The sequence below is a fragment of the Anabrus simplex genome, chromosome 2, assembly GCF_040414725.1.
Source record: "Anabrus simplex isolate iqAnaSimp1 chromosome 2, ASM4041472v1, whole genome shotgun sequence".
In the NCBI taxonomy this organism is placed as follows: domain Eukaryota; kingdom Metazoa; phylum Arthropoda; class Insecta; order Orthoptera; family Tettigoniidae; genus Anabrus; species Anabrus simplex.
The window spans coordinates 758607894-758633013 of NC_090266.1; the positions used below are offsets into that span (position 1 = coordinate 758607894).

The 25120-nt window shown below is 39.3% G+C and overlaps 1 protein-coding gene across 1 annotated transcript in view; it reads right to left on the bottom strand.

Annotated features, from left to right (window-relative positions):
* Nucleotides 1-1623: 1623 nt before the first annotated feature.
* LOC136863681 (uncharacterized) overlaps nucleotides 1624-25120 on the bottom strand; it is a 61551-nt gene continuing 38054 nt past the window's right edge. The window contains exons 5-9 of the mRNA XM_067140042.2: nucleotides 13208-13413; nucleotides 7116-7308; nucleotides 6248-6371; nucleotides 5558-5725; nucleotides 1624-1923 (exon numbers count right to left, since the gene is read on the bottom strand). Coding sequence (XP_066996143.2) covers nucleotides 1762-1923; nucleotides 5558-5725; nucleotides 6248-6371; nucleotides 7116-7308; nucleotides 13208-13413 — 853 coding nt within the window. The 3' untranslated portion in view covers nucleotides 1624-1761. The remainder of the gene's footprint in view (nucleotides 1924-5557; nucleotides 5726-6247; nucleotides 6372-7115; nucleotides 7309-13207; nucleotides 13414-25120) is intronic.

Sequence of the window (25120 nt, forward strand, 5' to 3'; positions counted from 1 at the left end):
GTGCTGGGGATTTATTAATGTAGAAACTTTCGTCATTAAATACTGTAACTTTCGTGTTCAGCCTTCAGCTTAGAAGTTTGAATTGTCATGGTGTCATCAACCTCAGTGACTTGCAGTAGATTAGGATCATCTACCAGTATAGCATCATTTTTCTTGCGCTCATCATCCACAATGACTTTAACGTAAATCACAAAGTGAAATGTCGGTCCATGACATAGTCGCAGGTCACATCGATTTAATTAAGGGTTCATGCCGTACAACCACTGTGTGGCACATACCGACTGGACTGTCTTTATTATACCAAGAGTCCAGAGCTCGTGTTACGGGGGCTGGATGATCACGAATCATTATGGTGGTACAAGCAGTCTCACATGGAAACCGATCTTAGGGATCTCCAGACTTTCTTTATTTCACTCTTAAATTAAGACGGTGGTTTCTAGTAAGGATGCCCCTCAGGCAATTGAGTTAAGTTCTCTCATCATCGTTATTGTTATTATATTTTTTTTCGGACAAGACTGAGTTCGTTGATTAGAGGTTGTGTAATAACACAAGTTTCTTCGATTTCATCACATATGGTCAATAAACATCCATTTCTGTTGACTCGACTCCCCTCATTGTGGGCATTAGTTTAAGTTACTGAAACCCACCTCTTACCTAAGCAAGTGACAAAGAACCCAAGAGAAAGATATGCCGATTTGCTGATAGGTAAGGAAGGTAGGTATCCTAGTAAGGACTTAAAAGGTTCAATATATACAGTGCTAATAAGAGAAATAAATTTATTTCAGTGTTCGGCTCCTTAGTGTGTCCGCCTTTGGTCCCAAGGTTCCCGGATTCGATTCCAAGACGGGTCGGGGTTTTAACCTTCATTGGTTAATTCCGATGGTTCTTCGGAGGACACACGACATTAAAATGTATTTCGTTGGTACCGCATCCACGATGCATTTTTTCAACTATGGTACCGGAGCAGCACGGAGTTAAGGAAAAATGAAATATTCAGATATATTGTATATTATTTAAGGATACAAGGTATTTCAGGTGATACACAAATCAATTGAAATGGCGCTATATGTTGTGTATTGTAATTTTTCATGTCATTGTATTGTTACAAATGGTAACTTACTTCTCACTGTATTTCCCAAATACTTTGCTACAGGACCATTGTGTTGTGTATATGGAGAATCTTCCAGCGTTATTGATGTTTATTGAATACGTATAGTTCATTTTAAATTAGTGGAGAAGTTATCGGAGAACCTAGGTGCAGTTTCCGCTCATCTAATTGTTATCAGAGGACTAGGTAAGGCCCGTAGCTGATCTACCAGTACGCAGCTCCATGTACGCACCCTGGGAGAGAAGAGAAAATAATCATGCTCATTCTTACATTTGAGAAATCCATTTTGGAGCCCAAATTAAGGACATTTTTAAAAATTTATTTATTTCAAGTCAGAGCTAATTTGAATCACAGTTACATCACACTCCTCATACCAGGATTGAAGACCTTTATTTCAGGTGCAACGTAATCTAATTTGGCCAATAGGCTTCGATAACCTTGAACATCACACTAGCTATACTACTGGGAAATTGTCAATGGGATGAAGGATTACGTTGTATTAAGGTATAAAAATAGTGGTTTATTGATCATTTATAATGATACATATTGATGGACGGTTTATGATAAAACAATATTTCTAGTTACATCTACATTCCCAACAACCATCACCATTTCATAGAATATCGCCACACATGAGATTCCTGTATCTAAATTCACATGTAACGCATGAAAGCCATTTCCCAGTGTTCAGTGCGTCCCGAAGAAGCAGTGAAGTCACCATGATGCTTACGAGCTTGGTCCTCACAGTCTTCAAGGTTCACTTCCCCATTTGCCAGTCGACTACCAAACCCCGTGTGGAAACTTAAGTATCGTTGCTGAAAAGAAAATTACACAAGTGTGTGACATCATTTAAAACTTATGGAGAGGTTTACAGTATTTGAATTCCTGAAAGAAGTAGAGTGAAAACATTTAAGTGTAATTACAATAAGCTCTGAGCACTGTCAATAAAATTCGTAAGTAACTATTGGGAAGCAGCCAAGAGTAGTTGTTTATCGTCATGTAGACACAATTATGTTTTGATGATGCAGAGATAGAGATTTAGTTCTCTGGCATTTATCAAGTATTAAAATGGGAAACCACAGAATGCTATCTTCAAAGAAGCCAATGGTGAAGTTGGAACTCACCATTTACAGAGTGCATGCTTATACAATGTAGCTACACTATCCGCACTGCTTCAATACACTCTCTCGGTAATCTAAAGGTTCATTGGGCCGATGAACCTGCGATGTTATGCCCCTTAAAACAACAAGCATCATCATCTAAAGGTTCATTCACAGACATAGATGTACAACAAATGGATATTTTACCTCAGTTTATAAAAACGTTTTTCATGGAAATGAGCAGCCAATGCCCAAAATCTCTCATGCTGATACGGTCAAGGGGAGCGATGTATTCTAAGGCACATTCCCTTTTAGGAAAGGAAATTCGAAAAATGTTGTGGCTATTCCAAAAATTCTCAGTAAGGCAGTTGTCCAAACAAAAGCATTCCTGGAACTAAAACTCCCGTCGAAGTGCTTAAAATCGACGCAAGACTAACTCCATTCCTAAACATTCTCTAAGTATTTGTAATAACAATTTTCGAGTTATTTTATGACTAGTACTAAAATTAATTTCCCTAGCCCTGTAGGCGATTGCTTAACAATTGAAACATATAGCCTTCTTTAACGAATGTTTGCAGTGTATATCCTCTAATCTCTTATTATGATTAAGCACTGTTTATTTTATCGCACTAATTAAATTCTAGATTGGCCTAAATTAATACACAGAATTCTATCCAACCATGAATGAGCAGGCAGCACCAATTGCCGTCTATTTACAAAGTCTCTCTCTCCTCCTCATAGCGGGCAGCCAGTTAGGTGGGGTACCTGGACGAGCGATAATTCTCATTGACAGGCTACCTTTCACTTCCGCAATTAGAAAAGACGTGGGTGAAAGAAATGAAGAATGCAATTAACTTAAAAATGGTGAAACTACGCCATCAGAGAAGGAGCGAAAATGAAACAGGGATATGGGTCTAAAAGGACGGAAAACAAAGAGTACCATGCATTTTGTCCTGTGACACAACAGAGACTCGATTAGTTGATCTTACTTCGCTTGAGCTGTTTGGCTACGAAAAAAAGAGAAAAGAAATAACATCTAGTTGCATTTGTATTAAGACGAAACCCACATAATATTCACAATGGAAAAAATCCTCTGAATTTACCTTGTCGTTCATCTTCTTCGTGCGAGGTAGGCGCACGCTACACAATTTGAAAATGGTTGTGATTTGACTCGTGACGAAATTACATTTTTTTAAAATTAGTTTTAAATATATTACACATTGTTGCATTTTTATGCCTATTAACTGCCTATTTCTAGTAATTCAGTCATTTTAGTCAAGTCATTACCATACTACCCGTTCCACATCACCAAGTAATTACACAACAACAGGAATGCACTTTTGTTGACAAGCTCACTGCGTAACCTGAGTGATGTATAGACACCTTTAAGACAGAAACAGGTTCCAGGAAGGACATTCCAGGGATCATTAATGAACAAGGGGAGTGTATATGTGAGGACTCGCAGAAGGCAGAAGTATTCAGTTAGCAGTATGGAAAGGTAGTTGGTTTTAAGGATAATGCCCATATAGAGAAGGCAGAATTACTGATTTTACCTATGAAAATAACGACATATACAAAATGATACGAAACTTGAAAGCTAGGAAAGCAACTGGGATCGATAAGATCTCTGCGGATATATATACTAAAGGTAATAGCTTGATATATACTGCGATATCTAAACTATTTGATACTATTTGCAAGAAGGAGTGATGCCAAATGAATAGAGTGCTGCTTTAGTAGCCCCAGTATACAAAGGAAATGGTGATGAACATAAAACAGATAATTAGAGGCCAGTTGGTTTGACAAGTGTTGTTTGTAAGCTATGGGAAAACATTTGTGATTATACTAGACAAGTATGCAAAATTACTAACTAGTTTGATAGAAGTCAGTTCAGACGAAAATGGAGGCTGTTGGACTATACAAAAGAGTGGTTGACTGGGTGGTTAAATTTCTAGAAAACAGACGCCAGAAAATTAGAGTAAGTGAAGTATTATTTGATCGCGTAATGATTAAGTCAGGTCCCACAGGGAAGTATTGTTAGACTTTTATGTTTCTTACATAATAAATTATATGTGTAAGCAATATTAAATCAGAGATAAGGCTTTTTGCGGATGATGTTATACAGTTTAAAGAAGTAAATAATTTACAGGATTGTGAGCGCATACAAAAAGACCTAGACAATGTTGTGAGATGGACAGAAGACAATGGTATGATGGTAAACGGAATGAAAAGTCATGTTGTAAGTTTCACAAGAGGAAAACTCTTCTCAGTTATAATTACTGTGTTGATGGGGTGTTATAGTACCTCATTGGAATCACTGTAAGTACCTCGGTGTTGATATAATGATTGATCATCATGAAGGTCATCACATTAACGAGGTTGCAGAGAAAGGTTACAGATCTCTTAACATGGTTGTGGAGGTATTTCAGGGCTGTAGTAACTAGTAAGGATGTAAATGAGAAGGCATATAAGTGTCTGGTAAGACCCCGATCAGAGTATGGTTCCAGTGTATGGGACCCACACCAGGATTACTTGAAACGAGAACTGGAAATGTTCCAAAGGAAAGCAGCACGATTTGTTGGGAGTGATTTCCGACAAAAGAGTAAGCTACGAAAATGTTGCAAACTTTGGGCTGGGAAGATTTCGGAGTAAGGAGACAAGCTGCTCGACTAAGTGGTATGTTCCGAGCTGTCACTTGAGAGATTGGGTAGAGTGGAGCATATAAAGGCAGGAAAAATAGGAAGGTAGACGATAGGAAGGGTAGGAAATTTGGAATTCAGGGGGGGACTATTTGAGACAGATAATCATTTATAGGACGAGGGATAAGAAACTGGGATAATTTATGAAGGGAAATGTTCGATAATTTTCCAAGTTCTTTGAAAACACTTAAGTAAATACTCTGTAAACAATTGATAAGGAAGCTGCCATCTGGGCAAAAACCGTAAATTCACATCGTTGATGACTGATTGATGGCATGCTCTTTTTATATTGCCGGATGCCCTTCCTGATGCCAACCTCAGTCGAGGGGGTGATGAAAATGAAATGAATGATGGTGAACAAAATTGGGTAAGGAGGTGGAAGGATTCGGCTGTGGCCTATGAACTGGGACTGTCCCGGCATTTTCCTGGAAGTGAAAATAGGAAACAACAGAAAACAGCGAAGGTAGGGTTCGAACCCATGCGTTTCCCGAATGCATAGTTTGGATCCATAGCCGTAGCGCGTTAACACGCGTAGCCACTCCACTCCATACAAAGTACAGTATATTTCATAAAGGTATTAAAGTTCTTTATCGCTATCTTTTAAAATGAATAAATGTTGTTTGGTATTTTAAAAACCGACATTACAGTACCTGAAGGTTTTTCGTGAAGATACTCTCTGCCGTGATCTTAACTGCGTTACGAAGGCCCCTTGCGTATAAATCCAAGCAACCAACATACATAGTGAACATATCTTTCAAATCAACAGATTCTCTGCATGGAAGAACACCGATGTTGAGACCACCTGGTTGAAGACCTCCCTGTTAGAATAAAACATTGCATTAGTAAGTATAAGCTTAAACTAGACTAGATCTGATTTTAGAGAAATGAATGCTACGGAAGATAAACCAGTTTTCGTTTGTACACTTCCTGACACAAAAAGCAATTTACTAAAAACTCTAAGTCCCAAAGTACAAGGACAACGAAAAGAAAGAACACATTTTCACAGAGATTTTATTTATGCTTTTCGAAGAGAATAGTACACTTCTATATTTTAGCACGAGTTTAATTCCTAACATTCTCTACAAATTGTCGTAATTGCTGCTTGTCGCTTTTCTAAAACACTAGAAAAGTACAAGTGTATTCACAAAGTATGTATATTGGACGAATGTACAATATATCAGAGGGTAAAACAAGATATATTTTATTAGAAGGGGTCATAGCATGGGATAAAATTTGACATTTATTCTTCTGTACAAGAGTCCAGTCAGCTTTTGTATCAGGAGGTACACACTTATTTGTTAGCTCTTACTTAGTTGAAAAGCACACAGTCAATTTAATACCTGCTCAATGACTGCCTTCATTAGGAGAGTTGTGTTGTATAGACTCGGATATGAAGCTCCTTGCTTCATATCTACCGAAGTGCACATTCCACGAGTGGCGTCTATTGAACCATACATCCCATACCTGAAAATGTGAATCAAGATTGATAGATATAAAACATGCAGTTAATTCATTATTTGTGAATATCGCATTCATGCATAGAATTTAAATATCTCACAAGGTTCTTATATCGTTATCATTTGAAAGCTTTATTTCACATATAGTATTTAGTTCAGAAATGTTGATAGTACATGAATTACAATTATTAATTCTCAACAAATTGCAATTATTTGTTAAATGTTGAGGCATTCTTCGCCAATTCATCTTCGATGGTTTACAGCAAGTCAATTTGTGCTTCCAGGTTTTACAACAAATCAGTCCATCACGCTAGACATACAAGAAATCAATACGTATTGACAGGTTTACTACAAATCACAGCAGTTTAGATGCAATTAAACGCATATGCAGAATCGAAACATTATATCAAAAGCTGACCTCATTTGTGTTTATTAGAATCTTGCATTTCCACTTCGTTTGATTATCCTGTGCTTGCTGTAGTAAATGTCTGTCTGAACGTTTAATGAAAGTACACTATCAAGATGAATGTAACGTGTTTATGATTCATATAGACCTTCACTAAGAGAATGAAGAAGATTACTTCAAATTCGAATTAGAGAACAGGTCGGAATATTTCCACAAGAGAGAATCTGATTACACTAATATTTTACGAGGCACCTAATTATTGTTCTTCGGGTTCAAACATTGACGTGGTAACAATTTAATATTTCAATTGAAAATGAATGAATTGTTAAATAAGACAATACTTACGCCGTGGCCAAGAAGAATTGATTCCCAGGAACGACACTGAGTTTATAATGGCGATCGAGCGAATAATGTTTGAGGAAACACATCATACTTGTCGCGTCTTTGAGGTAGCTCTCCCTGGAGTATCCTTCGCTATGACGGTCCTGTTGACACTCCAGTAAGAGTTGCCCGCGGTATCCCAGTCTCTCCTTGTAATCTAACAACACATACAGTTCTATTAGAGTTGTGCACACACATACCAAACAGTGAAGTACATTGAATACAATTTGTGTTATGAAGTAAGTTGTAATATCGAAAATGAGTTTGCTGTCGTCGTCAGCGTTGTTGTTGTAATAACAAATTAAAGAATATAATCTTGATATTTAATGCGACTATTAATCTTGCCATTATAACTAGAGTCCTGCACGGATGCGGATATCCGCGAAGTTAGTGTTTTGGCGGTTGCAAACTGTATAGCAGTCAGCGGCGGCTCGTTACCAAATTTTCAGGGGTTTCACAACAAAATTTGTGTTCACGTCTGAAATATACCAAAGTAGAATGCAAATAAGTACAAAATCACTTACTTAAATCATTTCACTAGAAGTTCCCTGTACAGTTGCTTCTCTACTCGTAATATGGTAGAACCCTTATAACCGAGGATGCATTTTCCCGAGACTAATCTGTAAGTGTACAAGGAAAGTAAAATTACGACTGCCGGGCTGAGTCACTCAGGCTTTGGCTAAGGCTCTGGCTTTCTGATCCCGTGATTACGAAAACCTGTTCAGAATTAGCTACTAGCGAAATATTCCGGCGATGTAATGCAATAGTAACTTCTGGGAGCTGTGGCCAACAGTAACAGGGGAGGTGGCGGGCCCTTGTGGTCAACTGTAATACTATTTCTGGTTTGAGGGTGGTTATAGACGGAAAGGCACATTCCTTACCGTGCTCTTCGCTTAAGGATATATCTGTGCATAAACCATGACGTCATCTCCATGCGCATGCGTATAGTCTTAAGGTTCGTAGCACCGGGCGAGTTGGCCGTGCGCGTAGAGGCGCGCGGCTGTGAGCTTGCATCCGGGAGATAGTAGGTTCGAATCCCACTATCGGCAGCCCTGAAGATGGTTTTCCGTGGTTTCCCATTTTCACACCAGGCGAATGCTGGGGCTGTACCTTAATTAAGGCCACGGCCGCTTCCTTCCAACTCCTAGGCCTTTCCTATCCCATCGTCGCCATAAGACCTATCTGTGTCGGTGCGACGTAAAGCCCCTAGCAAAAAAAAGAAGGTTCGTAGCAAAATCTCCAGTGTGCTCCCTGACATTGTCAGTCGAAACGAACAGCTCTCAGTGTAACAGAGCTTCGATATAAGTCGAATGCTTTCGATCGATTTGCAAATCAGGTCGAAAAAAGTAAACAATTTTGAATTGCCGGTATCCATGAATGCGTGAATATGCATTACATCTGGGTGTTCACGTGCTCATGTGCTCCTGAGAGCCCACCGCCACTGATGGCAGTGCGGATAATTTTGCTGATCATTTCTAAATAATGATGTTTATTGATTTTAACTCAGGTAAACTCCTACTTTTGCTTTTGGTTAGGCGACCCTTGACATTGGAATGGGAAAATGATGATATATAGAACCTTGAGACCATAAAGCCGTAAATCTGACCCAAGCCTAACTAGTTTCAGCCCGCAATTAGTGGAAGAAAGGAACAAAGGTCAATACGTCGGTAGTTGTCGGAATAGAAAATCCCTCATAAATCTGTAACTGTAGGGGTTTTGGTGCCAGGTATAAAGCCCATTGGATTATGTTAACAGATCTCTCCGTTTCAATATCTTGGGTGTAGTATACTGTAGTTAAATATTTATAATATCTGTGAATAACCATTTGCGGATGCGGATGCGGGTGCGGATGAAGGAAGTGTAGATGCGGTGCGGATACGGATATTATTTTGTATATCCGTGCAGGGCTCTAATTATAACCCATGAATCCCGCACTCTATATTTATGTTCCAAATAACAGGGTTATGACTTACAATTTCGAAAGTATCACATGTTCTGAAGGAGATTCAAATCACTTACATTAATGGAAAATTAATGATGCTGTCACTGAAGTAGGTATAGCAGTAGAAAAATGTCCGTCATCATTTCCGTTTACTTTCGACGAACGTGGTGATTGTATTATTATTATTATTATTATTATTATTATTATTATTATTATTATTATTATTATCTTTGCTTTACGTCGCACCTACACAGATAGGTCTTATGGCGACGATGGGATAGGGAAGGGATAGGAGTTGTAAGGAAGAGACCATAGACTTAATGAAGATACAGCCCCAGCCAGCATTTGCCTGGTATGAACACGGAAAATCATGGAAAACCATTTCCAGGGCTGCCAGCAGTGGGGTTCGAACCCACTATCTCCCGAATATAAGCTGGTGTGACCCAAACCGCGCAGCCACTTGCTGGGATTATTATTATTAGTAGTAGCAGTAGTAGTAGTAGTGGTAATAGTAGTGGTGGTGGTTGTAGTAGTACCATTGTCCGGTTCCTTGGCAGAATGGTCAGCGTGGTGGTCTTTGGATCAGAGTGTCACGGGTTCGATTCCTGGCGGGTTCGGGAATTTTAACCACGTCTAATTAATTCCTCTAGCTCGATGGCTGGGTGTATGTGTTCGTCTTAATACACATCTTTATTTGTATACGGTCGTCACACAAAAACCCACCACAGAAACACGCGATACTGAATATATCCCTCCACATATAGTTGGCGTCAGGAAAGGCATCCGGCCGTAAAAGTAAGCTAAATCCATACCAAGTGCCGAACCCAAGAGAATGGGAAAAGGCCAGAAAGATGATGATGGTGATTATTATTATTATTATTATTATTATTATTATTATTATTATTATTATTATTATTATTATTATTATTATTATTATTATTATTGTCTTATGGCCTTGATGGGATAGGACAGTGCTAGGACTGAAAAGAAAGCGAGCGTGGGCTTAATTAATGTACTGGTACAGCGTTTGCATGGCGTGAACATGGAAAACCACGAAAAAGCATCTTCAGGGCTGCCGATGGAGGGTTTCCAATAAACAGTCCTATCTCCCGAATGAAAGCTCACAGCTACGTGACGCGGACTGCTCAGCCAACTCAATGTGTATTGCTTATTTATTTATTTATTTATTTATTTATTTATTTATTTATTTATTTATTTATTTATTTATTTATTTATTTATTTATTTATTTATACAAAGAGATCACGGTCGCTTCCTTACCAATCCTAGCCTTGATTTATCCCATCGTGGCCATAAGACTTCTTCGAGTCGGTGCGACGTATAAAAAAATAGAAACAACCTCTTGCCCACTATATGAAAGTCACTAAAATGAAGCAATAAGAACAACATTAGGGAGTGTGGTAGCCGAGTGACATCGCCACTGGATTTTCAACAAGGTTGCAGTGGTTCAAATCTCGGCCAATGCATATGGGATTCTTGAATTTAAAAGTCACCTCTCTCTGGTTCGGATTTCATGTAAAACTGGAGGTCCCGTGGCTATGATCACGTTATCAACAGTCGTGTAAAACTATAAGCTTGCTTTTGTTTTTGAGAGCAACCTATTGAAACAGACTTGCTTAGCTTTAGAACTAGAGTTTTCACGGCTCATTTTAGATGACAGTTTCAAGAGGCTATTCCCTTATGAAAGCCGCTCAGTAACTAGGGGTGCCCTCCTAGACCCACAGTGCAAAAAGTACTCTGATACGTGGAGAGTCAGCTTAGAAGTGTCCGAAAGCAGTGAGGGACGAAGTCACAGAAAGATGGTCCGAATACCTTAACGCTGTATTCAAATTTGGAAGGAACTACATAACCCCTTGGAGTTCATGCACAGACATATAGTAAACAGACTGTTAGTGCTGAAGCCAGAAGATTTCGGCCGCCGCCATCTTACTTCACTACACTTTTTCATTGCATTAATATAAATTCATGACTGTTTTAGGCTTATTATGTATTGTACAATTTGCTTTACGTCGCACCGACACAGATACGTCTTATGGCGACGACTGGATAGGAAAGGCCCAGCAATGAGGAGGAAGCGGCCGTGGACTTAATTAAGGTACAGCCCCAGCGTTAGGCTTATTATGGCTTTTATCTTAATGGTTACAAAAGTGACTCTGATACATCAATGTACAAAGCTTTAAAAATAGCTAACCTGTTAACCGATCTAAGATGAAATTTGTTTTATCCCCCTTACAGCATGGTTTTTACGAATTTTCAAATACACTGATGAGATTACATTAATAAGACGATAAAAATACAACACAGAGATCCTTTTCAAGTGTTGCGAGTAACACAATTAATAGGCAAGCACGTGAAAAAATAAGTGTTTATTCCCGATGTATAACAGGGAATTGTAGTTTCAGAGCCAAAATCCTGCACTTACGTCTTTTATCGTACTACATATAATGGATGTTATTTTAAGTGCTCCAGTTCCCGCTATAAAAAGAAGATGAACTCTAATCTATCTTTGATTTTCAGGCAAAGGGAATTCGAGCTTACTGGAAGGGCATATTCCAATAACATGCCTATTTCAAATGCAATATACGATGACTTGATGCTTTTAAAGAGATTTTGCAGCCCATAAACCCAGCAATTTTTTGAACGGATTCCTCATTCTTAAGATATTTCCATCTCCCCTCACATCTGCATGATCCACGTGGTCATGACTTGTTCAGTGTACTTTGCACTAATCACTCTACCATTCAGGTATTATGTTGACAGACTTATGTTTAACTATGTTTTCTTTTGGACAAAGATGCCGAGATGAGATTTTTAGACGCAGTTTTTCTTGAGATCATCTTTTCTCTTTTTGTCGGTAACTTATGAATTTTTCTCGAAATTGTATAGTACTTCTTACATTTTTTGCATGAAATATTTTCCATTGTCACAGTGGAGCTTCCACTAATCATGTTCACTCTGCCATTCACGTACTCTGTTAATCGACCTATTAAATGTGTTTTATTCTTTTGCACAAAAATGACGTTTCCTGAAGATTTTATGGACATCGCCATATTTTGCTAGTATTTTTTGTGCTTCGTTTGAGAAAATAAACAAATTCCATTAAACATCTTATATTTTATGCTTGAAATATTTTCTAATACCGGTAGCATAAAGAAGAAAAAAACAGTAACAACAGAAAACATTGTTAGAATGCTGTTAGATTTTAAACGTTAAAACGTAATTCTCTCAAAACAGCTGATTATGGAAATAAAGTTATAATTTCATCTTCTTGTAAAATGTGGTAATTGGGAGTTTCGAGATTTTGGAAAATGGAGACAGTATTTCATTTGAAGGGCTCACTTTCCCAATCGTAGTCAAACTTAAATACAGATTCACATGTAAACAAAAATGTACAAGCTTAGAATGTTTAATATAAGTCCTATATGTGTCGGTGCGACGTAAAGCAAAATAGCAAATAAGTATGTTTAATTAAATATTATCACTGAGAGAGTGGCTGCACGGTTTCGGTCACGTAGCTCTCAACTTGCATTCGGGAGATATGAGGTTTGAACCCTCACTGTCGGCAGCCCTGAAGATAGCTTTCTGTGGTTTCCCATTTTACACAAGGCAAATGCTGCGGCTGTACCTTACTAAAGTTCACGGTCGCTTTCTTCCCAGTCTTAGTCCTTTCCTATCTCATGGTCGCCGTAAGACCTATCTGTGTCGGTGCGACGTGGAGCAAATTGTAAAAAAATATCTTAAGTCGTAAGCCACGGGACACACAGGTTTGCGTGTAATACGAACCACAGGAACGTGACGTGGCTTTTCATTTCGAACATTGGCAACTTTGGCAATAAGCTGGTGGCAAAGCCAGTCAGCTATCACGCCCACTCACGCACACACACACAAATACCAAAATAGCTTAAAGTTAACAGTTTACACATACTCCTAATATGAAATTGATTATCATAATGTCCCTGGACAAAGTGAAATATGAACAACTTACTTGTTAAAAACAATGTACATTGACTATGAATGGTGAACATTAATATGTATTGCGACATATGGTTTCCTTTTAAAGTAATGCTTCAAGCGACAGAAGTATTGTACAGTTACCAGCAGTCATTTTGAGGAGACGTGAATAGTGACGCATCTCACGAGGAACATCGGTGTTCAGTATGGTGCCATAGCCTTCCCGGACATCCCGGAACAAGAAGCATTCTGCTCCCAGTTTATGGGCCATTTCAAGAGACTTCTTCAACTGAGCTGCTGCAAATACCACTACCTGGGCATCTGGACTAGTAAGACTTCCATTGATGTATCTGAAAAACGAGGAACAATAAATTATGTTCCAAGAATTATGATAACAAGAGACGAAATAACAGAAGTATCAATTCAGCATGGGCCATTAGAGAATGCTATATCATACCGATGTTAGTAAGTTAGCTCACCGTTTCTCTCTGTACCTTAGCTGTAGTTATATGAGATATCGTCACTACGGTCCAAAACCGCGAATCTGACAATGCCCTTCTTATCCGTCATTTCCCTTAAGACTGGTCACGCCTCCCAGCCACATATTGATATGCAGCCCATCAGAACATTTTCGTTTGTTAATTTTCCTGTGCTAGAGTGTAAAGGAAAATTAACCGTCAATAAATTATACTCTAAGAGCGGGTAAATATGTCATACAAACACACATTCCTGCGGTACAGTAAGGTTTATTTTTCTGTACACACGCGCATAGGAAAATGAACTCGACGATAATTATTCTGACGGACTGCATATCAATATGTGGCTGGGAGACATTACCAGCAGCGACGATATACGATATATATGACAAGACCTTAAGTTGTTTCAAATTTTTGTGTCAAACATTCGATTTTCTGTCTTTCCTGAAAATTGGTAGGTATGATCTTGCCCATGCTTGGTTTTTATCTGACAGACGTCGTTAAGCACTTTAACTGTCATCTAAATATCTGTATTAATATACTTACCCCATCAATGTCATTTTAATTGTTACCCAGTGCTTTTTTTGTAGATGACTATTTCAGAATTTTAGGTTGCCTTCCTGGATAAAGTATTCGTTTACTTCTTTGACTGTATAATTTCCAGTTCCTTTGTTGATATTTTCTCCGTTAAGCTCAATCAAAATGCTTTAACCAAAGAATTTAGTTTGAAGCGTAAAGGGGAAGAATTGTACTATTTCCGGGTATGAAAATACTACAGTAATTTGTTATGATGGAATTGGCAAGGGTGAATTAATGACAGATATAAGAGAAAAATGGCAGTAGTAAGAAGATCAGGGAAAGAACCTTGGGCCAGCATGATTCATTTCTCGCAACGAATGGATGAACTATAAAGTACAGGAGCTACTTTCAATAAATAAGAAACCCAGAAAGAATAAGAGAGATGTGAAAAAGGAGGCGATGAGGAACATGTATCATTTCTAGTGTAGCCTGAGTGAATCGCAGACTAGTGTAGCTCTCCAGAACTAGAAACCTAGTTTCCGAATTATTCGATTTTCTGACGGGAAATCGAACTCACGTCCTTTCGGAGCAAGTCATTTTGTGGGATCAGTTCTTATGTATTAAAAACCTGATCTGCGATTTTTCTCTCTTAAGGACATTTTGTTAGACAGTTAAATATTTTTCGGAGGCAATTAACCATAGAATAATCAAATGTTTTGTCGTGCCTGTGATATATTCCTGCATTCATGGGCGGTTGAACGTGTAAAGGGTTGATAACCAACAGGTCGTTATGTTCAAAAGGATACAAAGATGTTAATATAATAAACGATTTAATAAAATATTAACAATTTAGTAAAAGATGACACAGTGAAGTAGGTAGACTACTTTTTTGAATAAATATCTCAAATAAAAGTCCACCCTCAGGTAACACCTTTAGAAGTTTTGAAGTTTTAACATAAAGGTTTTCCGAGAAATCTAGTAAAATTAAAATGGGTGAGATAAAGAAATATTCATGTCTGGTGCAGCCTTGTAAGGCTGGCCCACGAATTAGGGAGATCAGCACCTACCGTATATATTAAACTGCGTGTTATTGTGGTGCCGGTGTTAAACTGGTCCCAGCCTCCTTTCCAAACTCCGGGTTGCTCGTCGTCGCTTGTAGCAGTGTCTTCGGTCTACGTAGCTGTCAGAAGAACCACAGGCACGTGCTGCACTTCGGCTTCTTGCGCGTCAGTAATCCTCATTCCAGCTTGTGACGGTGTCACACTGCACTGTCTCCCTCCAACTGTGCTAATACAAATTTTTCTCCAACCATTCCCCATGACGACCAACCTCTTGCCCCTTGTGAAAGCTGTGAGATCCTCCTTTTTGGCTTCGCCCAGGGGGAATCGAAGAACTTTAATTTCCTTTCCCTCTTCAGATCCAGTCTCTGTTGATCCATACCTCCATCCTCTTTAAATTCTTGGCGTTAAGTAGAATCTGGTAAGCTTTCATACCAGATACCAGTTGCAACATTATTCCCTTGCATTCTTCCTTTTCTCTGTACGTCATCGATATCAGATTCAGTGCGGTACACTCACACTCCTGCCGGTATCACTTCCACACAGATTTTAATAACGATAGTTTAGTCTCAACCTTTTCTCTTTAATGCCATATATGATGAGGCATCTGTTATGTTGTTCAAATGCTGTTTTTCGGGCCTGTCTTCCTAGTTCTCGTGTGAGCTGTTCCAACACCATTTGATGTCACTTTAACAAGTCCATTTTCTCTTGGTATTTTTCTAGGCCTGCTCCAATCCCTGCCATTTCACCTTCCAGGCTATTTTTCAGGTCCTGGATATCATTATTCTGATCCATTGTCAACTCTCTTGTCATGTCGGATTGGCTAATCTCGTTTACCACATCCTTAAATTTTTCATTATCTTCCCAACACAGGAGCCCAGGATTAATTCCAAACTTCCAATTACTAATAGCGTCCGACTCTATGGCTAAATGGTTGGCGTGCCGGGCCTTTGGTCACAAGGGTCCCGGGTTCGATTCCCGGCAAGGTCAGGAATTTTAACCATAATTGGTTAATTTCGCTGGGACTGGGTGTATGTGACGTCTTCATCATAATTTCATCTTCATCACGACGCGCAGGTCGCCTACGGGAGTCAAATCAAAAGATCTGCATCTGGCGAGCCGAACTTGTCCTCGGACACTTCCGGCACTAAAAGCCATACGCTATCACTAATAGCACCGCAATCACTATCTCTAACACCATTTCGAGGTTATTATAAAATTTCTCCTTCCACATACCCGGTATTTTAAGCGGTTATTTCATCGGCCGATGACCGCCCTATAGAGTTCAAGCGCTATTCCCATTTTGCTTACACACGCGCGCGCATACATACACACATGCCCGCTTCGCTTCGATTGCAAGATTTCCAACTGGCTTCTTTTCTTCTTCTCCTTCCTGGCCATTTTACCAATATTGGTGTAGCTACTTCAGGAATATTTGATCCAGTTTTACTGCGGGGTGTCTTTCCTGACGCCAACCCTATTGCGTGTTTCTGTATTGGTTGGTAGTGTGACGTGGAATGTGTACGCTATCTGTAACCTCGGTTCTAGTGACACAGAGTGGTTATTCCCCGGGAATTAAACTCGTACTCATTTTTACTGTAGGCTGAGTGAACATGAGGGCCATGTACCTCCCTAGAAATGAAATCTCGTTTCCAAAGTTTTCGACTTCCTGTTGGGGAATCGAACTCAACTGCTTCTGGGTGAAAAGAGCACGTCCTTACCACCTCGGCTAGGCAGCCGCGGATCACAAATTAGAACTCTTAAGAAATATCAACACAGTTGATATTATTTCTTTCAGATGACTAATTTTAGTAATTGCCAAGTACCGGTGATCGTGTCCGGCCCCGCGCTGTAGGGGGCAACGCGTCCGCCTGACACCCAGTGGCCCCGAGTTCGATTTCCGGCCGGGTCTGTGGTTTTTACTTGTAAATGATTAATAACCCTGGCTTGGGGACTGGGTTTTTGTGTCGTCCTTAACGTTCCTTTCCTCACGTTCAACACTTTACACTTCCACAATATCCAAATACACGCAGCTTCATAACATATTGCACCCGACAGGGGCATGATCCAAGAACCCCTGGTCAATACTGCTCTTTGAAATTACAGACTCAATGATCTTTGAGGGAATAAAACCAAAACTAATTAATATTCATATCATTTAGGCAGGTAAAATGAGCCTTTTAAATTTATTCTACGGGATTTCATTATTTGCGATCTATTGCGCAATATCTTCCTTTGCGTAGCAGGAACCCGCGGCAGATGTCACGCCCACCTAGACTCGGGCGGGGCTGCAATCGGGGATTCACCATGACGTAACTCGAGAGAAGACATTCCTTCCCCACGACTAGGAGAATGAGGGGAAGTAAACTTTTTCGAAACGAAATATGGAAACCATCTTGAATTCAGACTAGCCAACTTAATTATCTACGATGTAAAAATTAATGAAATCCGAATTCTGGAGTCGTCTCCCGATTTAAAAGAGATAACTGTCACTGGGACATCTATTTAGAGTGTCTAATGTCCTCTTACTCCATAACTTTCAGATGAAGAAAGAATAATGTGTTGTTTCTGTGTGGAAAAGTAACGGGGCCATCTGTTTAGTGTCATCACGCCTCCTTGACACGGGAGTTCACCCTCGCGTGGAACGGGAAGCCGGACAGTAATTAATTACAGGAGATCCTACGAAGAATAATCGTACGGATATGTCTCAATCACATCAGGTGAATACTGGTCACCTGATAGTCGTACTATTAAACCTGTAGTGAGCCGTGGATAGGCTGTATGCAGATTTAGCGAAGGGGAAATTGCCTCCTTGTAAAAAGCACTGCCGAGAGGAAAGCGCGTCATTCGGGAATCTCAGATTACCGAGGGCGGAGCTATGTTTAGTTAAGCTCCCAACTGATCCATTGTTTAAGTGACTTTAAACTTAAATTTCAAGTGAAATAGTGTAATTCATATAAAGATTGTATAGATTTGTGTACATGACGCCAGTGATTAAACTTTGAAACTGTGACGTGTCGCGAACTTCCAGCGCGAATCGTATTATTATTATTATTATTATTATTATTATTATTATTATTATTATTATTATTACTATTATTAGTACGGCACTACTGTGTCGAGCAGTATCAAAGGTAGAGTGGCTGAGAGGTACCCGGAATCCGATACTGAACAGCGGATTACGAAGTAATATCCGAAATCGTGGCCGCATGTTCACGCTGAACGCAATTAAATAGATTTGAAATAAATAGTGACGTGTTGTGTGCCTAGGATTACTGCCAGCGGCTTCATCAACCAGGAACTATGGACTTCCATCCTGAAGGAAGAATGGTGTCACCAGTAATTGCTTTGGTGCCAATAGGTCAACACTAAAACCTGAAATGGATTTCCCGAGCTGACAACGTGTCATCATGTGATGGAGATGAGTATTTTTCATATTATATGGCCTGATTAGAGGGGACGGGAATTATTTATCATAAGCTGACGCTATCATGTTAAGGATAACTTAATTTAAATGTTGAAGTGCCGAAATGGGGCACGTAGCTTATATTTCTTATTTTATTTAATTAATAACAGGTCTGAGTGATTTATCTCTAGATAATCGTGACAATAATCTAATAGGTTTGCATGCAGTAGAAGATTTACTTAGTTTATTTTGGGAGACTTGTGTTCAGTAAGGCGTCAGGAGACTAGTATTTTAGTAAATTCAGGGTAATTTAAGCTAGGCTGTAGTTGATCCTGTATCAATAAATGCATGACTGATAAATAATAAGTATACAACGTGAGGTCCCGGAGTCACGAAAAATGAATATGGAACTGATGCCCCAGCCCTCCTTTGAAATATTTAGCTAGGGAGTGTTACAATTTAAGCTGGATTATTTGATCGAGTTTATCATAATTTACTTACAATTTTAATTGAGTTAATTACCGTGTGAATAATTAATTGAATTATCGTGTGAATATTTGATTGAGTTAATTACCGTGTGAATATTTAATTGGGTTAAGCACTGTGTGGATATTTAATTAGAAGTTAATTACAGTTAATTACAGTGTAAGTATTTGATTGAGCTGATTAGCGTGTGAATATTTAACTCATTATTGTATTACCGTGTGACGATTTAATCAGAAATTAATTATGTGTTAATCATAAGTTGATCACAGTCTAACCTAGTCAGCGTTCGGTGACGGACGTATTGTGTGGAGGTGCCAGGAGAGTCAGCGTGAAATGTGAACGGTGTGTGGTAAAGTAATTCGAGTGGGAAGAGGAAGATGATTGGAGTGGATCAATATCGTGCAGCTATTGGGAGTTGGCAGAGGAAAGGGGGAAAGGAGATAGCTAGAATTAAAGGAGGTATAATGGAAGCAAGAATGATGGACGAGATGATATTAGCGGCAGCGGTGATTATGGTACTACTAGCTATAGGAGGTGTAGAGGTAAACCCCGGCCCGACTTCTAGTGGCAACATGAACTGGGAAGACGTGGAGGTCATAAAAAAGTGGTGAAAGAAGTGGTGGAAGAAGTATGCCCGTTTGAGCAGATTAAGAATATGATGAAGGAGCAAATGAAGGAATTTGAGCATATACGACGGTGGATACAGGGAAAAACAGACGAGATAATGAGCAAAGTGGAATCCAACGAGAGAGAGATTATAACACTCAAGACAAGAATAAGGGAGATGGAAGGAGAGGTGGTGAAGCTGCGATCGGAAATTGAAGACTGTAACCGAGAACGGAGGAAGAAACACCTATTTATATATGGAGTACCGGAAGATAAAGCAGAAGATAAAGTACTGACAACCTACAAAGTAGTGGAGATTATCCAGAAAATGATGAGAATTAACTTTAGCGAAGTTGACATTGATGATGTGGAAAGGATAGGCAAAAAAAGGGGCGACAGACCGATAAAACTGAAGCTGTTTTCCACCTTGATGGCGGAAGCAGTGTTAAAAGGTGCAGACAACATACGTAGCACAAAAATTTGGATTAAAGAAGACATTGGTAGAGAAGGGGTAAAGAACATTAACACACTGAAGAAACATTTGGCCAGGGCTAAATTACAAGGGTTGAGAGCCTATATTAAGGGTCAAAAATTAGTTGTGACTAACGGTATATGGACCAGAGTGTGGACTGCGAAGAAATTACGAGAGATGGAAAATGACAGCAAAGACGAAATGGTAGTGGGGAAAAGTGTGGAAGTAAGACGGCCAGAGACAGTAAAGTGGACGAAGACGGACATGGAGGTAAAGAAAGAACCAAGGACAATATAGCACCGGATCCAAGCTCGCAGCAAGAAAGAAAGAAAGGGATGGATGCGATAGCTGAAGCATTCGAAGTAGCGAACAGGGAGGTATTAGCAGAGATGAGGAGGGAAATAAGGGAGACCAGGGCAATATTGAAGGAGTCCATAACGGAGGCCAGTGGGAAAGAAGAAAGAAGAAAACAGGGAGCGATTGTGGGAGTAGAAACGCAGGATGTAACAAGAGCACGCAAACGAAGCGAAAATACGACTGGGAGTCAGGAAGAAGAAGCAAGAGGTGCCCTAGTGAAAGGGAGAAGTTTGAGCCTAAGAGAGATATGGGGCAAAAAGAACAGAGAAGACGAAGGCATAGTGACAAGAAGCAAAAAAGGTAATCTGTAGTTGGAAGTAAATTGCTGCGTACTGGAGAATAGTGGAGTGTGTGCATGTTATACATAGCCATGACAAGAGCGGTTAAATGACAAGTGGGTCTGAAGAGGCATGATACCAGATGGTGAAGTGTGTAGTGAATGAGGAAGAGAGTGTGTGTAACTAGGACAGGTGCTAAGGAGAAAGTGAATATATGGAGATGGTTGGAATATGAGCTGGGGCTCTAGTTAGCCTAGTGATATGTGAGTCAATATGGTTTCATCTTAGTTGACGAATTGCTTGGGCTTTAAAGGTAACAAATATAGTGAAATACTAGATGCTGAAGTGTGATTACCAGTAGAGAATCTTAAGGTGTAGTAAATGGCACTCAGGCAGTACAGTGGAGGTAACACGTAGTTAGGTGTGCAACATAAGTAGAATATAAGAAAGGTCAGTGTTCAAGAGAGAATGCGCTGAATGAGATCCCGGCCGGAAGCGATATACTCTGTGGCCTAAGTGCTGATTCAGCCCGACACAGCATTGTACTCTGCCCAGTTATATGTTGCCAGTTTTAGTTTCCCATTACTAGTATTGCCATATTGTCAAATAGATGGAATTACCTTATGGCAGTAGTTATATTAGTTTTCGTTTTTATCCCTTTTTCTTAATAGCAATATTGAGATCGTTGATATCTGAAAAGACATCAGTGATGCATTGACATTTGATTATTATTATTTTCAATACTATCAGTTTTCGTTTTATCCCTGTTCTTAACAGCAATATTGAGATTTTTTGAGGTTTGGTTTATATATGAAAAGACAACAGTGACTTATTGACAATTGATTATTATCATTTCGAGTAACTTTGTTTTGTTTTTTTCTTTTCTTTCTTTGTTTGGTGTTAGTTATTTTTACTATACGAGCTTTATGATATGTGTACAGCAACTTAAGCAGACTAGGCTAGGCATTATTATTTTTCTTCCTTAAAGGATCAATAAGGCTTCATTGTTGTAGATCTGGTAGAAAAATAAAGATTACGATTACGATAAGTTGATCAAGGTTCAATTATGAATTAATTGCCGTTGGGTTATTTAATTACATCGTAATTACGAGGAAGTTTCGGTAGGATGGCTCAGTATGATTTAATTACCAGGTAAATCACGTAAGAAGATAGTGCAATGATGAATCCAGCAATAATAATAGTAATAATAATAAAAATTGTAGTGACAGTAGTCGTACGAATATTGGTATCATAAAAACCAGTGTCGTGTTTTGAAGCCATGATTGGGTCATGAAAAAAAAATGTGTTGAATCGAAGTGATTTATTGGAAGTCGATGCAATTTGCTTAATGAGGAATAGACCTCGGTTTATTGTGAACGTACCTCGGGATGAGACGATTTCGTTAAGGAAAGGGCTTGTTATGCCTGTGAAAACCAAGGCTATTGACCGCCGCGGTAGGGGGTGGATACGTCTGACCTTGCTAACAAAAGTGTTCTTTTTTGTGTGAGTCCGCCTCGGTAGAAAGGGGACCTGAGCTAAGAAAGGAAGCCCTGTATGGATCGACTAATAATGGGAAATACACAACACGCCAGAATGAAGTATTCGCTAATAAATGACACGGTGATTGGTACTAGTATTTGTTAGATTACTGTTGTTACTCATTTGAGTATAATTTAGCTAGGGATTTCAGTGTCCTACTTTCATCCCAAGGGGTTGTCAGTTCAGTTCCATACGCCGGCATTAGTATTCCACAAAGTTGAAATGAAGAATGGGGTTCCTCGCGTGTTCAGTGTATATAATATGTGATTCTCTATGTTGTTTATGTAACATGTTGTGACTATAATTAGCGTCGGCGATGGTTCTAATCCATCGGCGCGGCGAATTTGCATTCAACTGAGGGTCGGTTCAAACCCGGGTACTTGTTCCACATTTGTATAGTTTCTTTAATGGTATTTCGTTGGGAAATAATTGTGTGTTTTAGTATAGGGATCGCTCAGACTTGTTGCATGAATGCTAATTTCATTTGTCAATAATGTCATATAGCCTCAGTGTTTATGGTAAATGTTTCCGTTCGTATCACGTCACGGCAAATCGCTTTGCGATAAACAATACTCGGATCCATCACACACGACTACAAGTCGATAATAATCCATAACAATTGTTAATAATTAATGTAATTCGTTTGTGAATATGGATGCATCATTCCCATCGTCATCAAGGTCTAATAAACCGCTTGTATTAATTTTAACTTTAATTTGAATGTGTTCTTATTGTAGTTAAGTATGCCCCGTTTCTCCTACCCAGTATGCCATTAAGGTAATGTTAGATAAGCGCCTATTTTATTATATTTTCCACCCGTTAACGCCCTGTAGATCTCATACCGGAGCCTTTTCTGGGTAGGGGGCGTGTACAATATGGTGCAAGTAGGTCAACGCCCCGAACAAATAGGACCATAAAAACCGGTGATCGTTTTAAAATGCCACACACTATTGCATTTTACTTATTGTCCTGTTCATTAGTGAGGAAGTATTGAACTTATTTACTTATACGGTAAGTGCAGCACAGTTAAGGAAGAATGGCTGAAAGAGAAGTGCAAGGATGTTGAAGGCTGTACGGTCCTAGGAAAGGTACATGCTGCCTAGAGGAAAATCAAGGAATCCTTTGGGAATAGGAACACTTAGTTGTATACATATTAAGAGCTCAGATGAAAAACCACGTCTAGGGAAAGAAGACAAGACAGAAACACGGCAGGAACATATCCAACAGTTGTAACAGTTAAAGACGAAGGTGAAATGATTCTTGAACTAGTAGAGTCTCTTGATGCTGATGAAATGGGAGACCCAACTTTGTGGTCAGAATTCGACAGAGTTTTGAGTGACTTAAATAGGAGGAAGGCACTTGGAATTGATGACAATCCATCTGAATTACTGACTGCCTCAGGAAAAATCAGCTTGGCGAGGTTATTCTGTTTAGTGTGTAAGATGTATAATAAAGGAGAAGTGCCATTCGATTTCCGGTAGAATGTTGTTATAACTATCAATAATAATAATAATAATAATAATAATAATAATAATAATAATAATAATAATAATAAAAATAATAATAATAATAATAATAATAATAATAATAATAATAATAATAATAATAATAATAATAATAATGTTATTTGCTTTACTTCCCACTAACTACTTATTCGGTCTTCAGAGACCCCGAGGTGCCGGAATTTAGTCCCGCGGGAGTTCTTTTACGTGCCAGTAAATCTACCGACACGAGGCTGACGTATTTGAGCACCTTCAAATACCACTGGATTGAGCCGGGATCGAACCTGCTACGTTGGGGTCAGAAGGCCAGCGCTTTAACCGTTTAAGCCACTCAGCCCGGCGTTATAACTATCACCAAGAAATCCGGTGCTGACAAGTGTGAAAACTACTGCACCATTAGTTTAGTATTCCACGCCTGCAAAATTTTAACACGTATTATTTTCAGAGTCCGCCACTGTGGTGTAGTGGTTAGCGTTAGCTGCCACCCCCGGAGGCCCGGGTTCGATTCCCGGTTCTGCCACGAAATTTGAAAAGTGGTACGAAGGCTGGAACGGGGTCCACTCAGCCTCGGGAGGTCAACTGAGTAGGGGTGGGTTCGATTCCCACCTCAGCCATCCTGGAAGTGGTTTTCCGTGGTTCCCACTTATCCTCCAAGCAAATGCCGGGGTGGTACCCAACTTAAGGCCACGGGCGCTTCCTTCCCTTATCCTTGTCACTCCCTTCCAATAATCCCATCCCCCCGCAAGGCCCCTGTTCAACATAGCAGGTGAGGCCGCCTGGGCGAGGTATTGATAAAAATCCTAATGAAACGAGCGTGTGTATTATATTGCATATTCAGTTATGATTAATCTAGGGAAGTGTTGTGATACGACTTTCAAGGATTTGGGGATGCACACATAAGTAATATACCCCTACTTCAGTTCATCCGACCATAGGATATCGTAACTTGACATAATTTGAATACATTAATTCTCAACAGGTAAACAGAATTACAGTAGGGTATGGCCATACTGATTAAATATGTGTGTAAAGTGATAAGTGTAAGTGTAGAGTGAAATAATTCGATAGGAAACGCCTCTTTAAGTCTGAGATAGTGTAAATAGTTCAAGAGGGAACGCCTCTTAAGTTTGAATAATTGAACGTATAATGAAGTGTAGAGAAAGACTACCGAACATGTAAACGTCAAGATAACCTTCAATATCATATGTAATGTGTTTGTATGGCATATCCATGTGAATAACATGTGTTTCACTAGTATAGTAAAGGTGTTATACCAGATATTGTTTCTCTTCTCATTAGTAATGAAATAGTGTTCCTCTCATAATTAATATTCCCCTACGATAGAGATAATTAGAAAA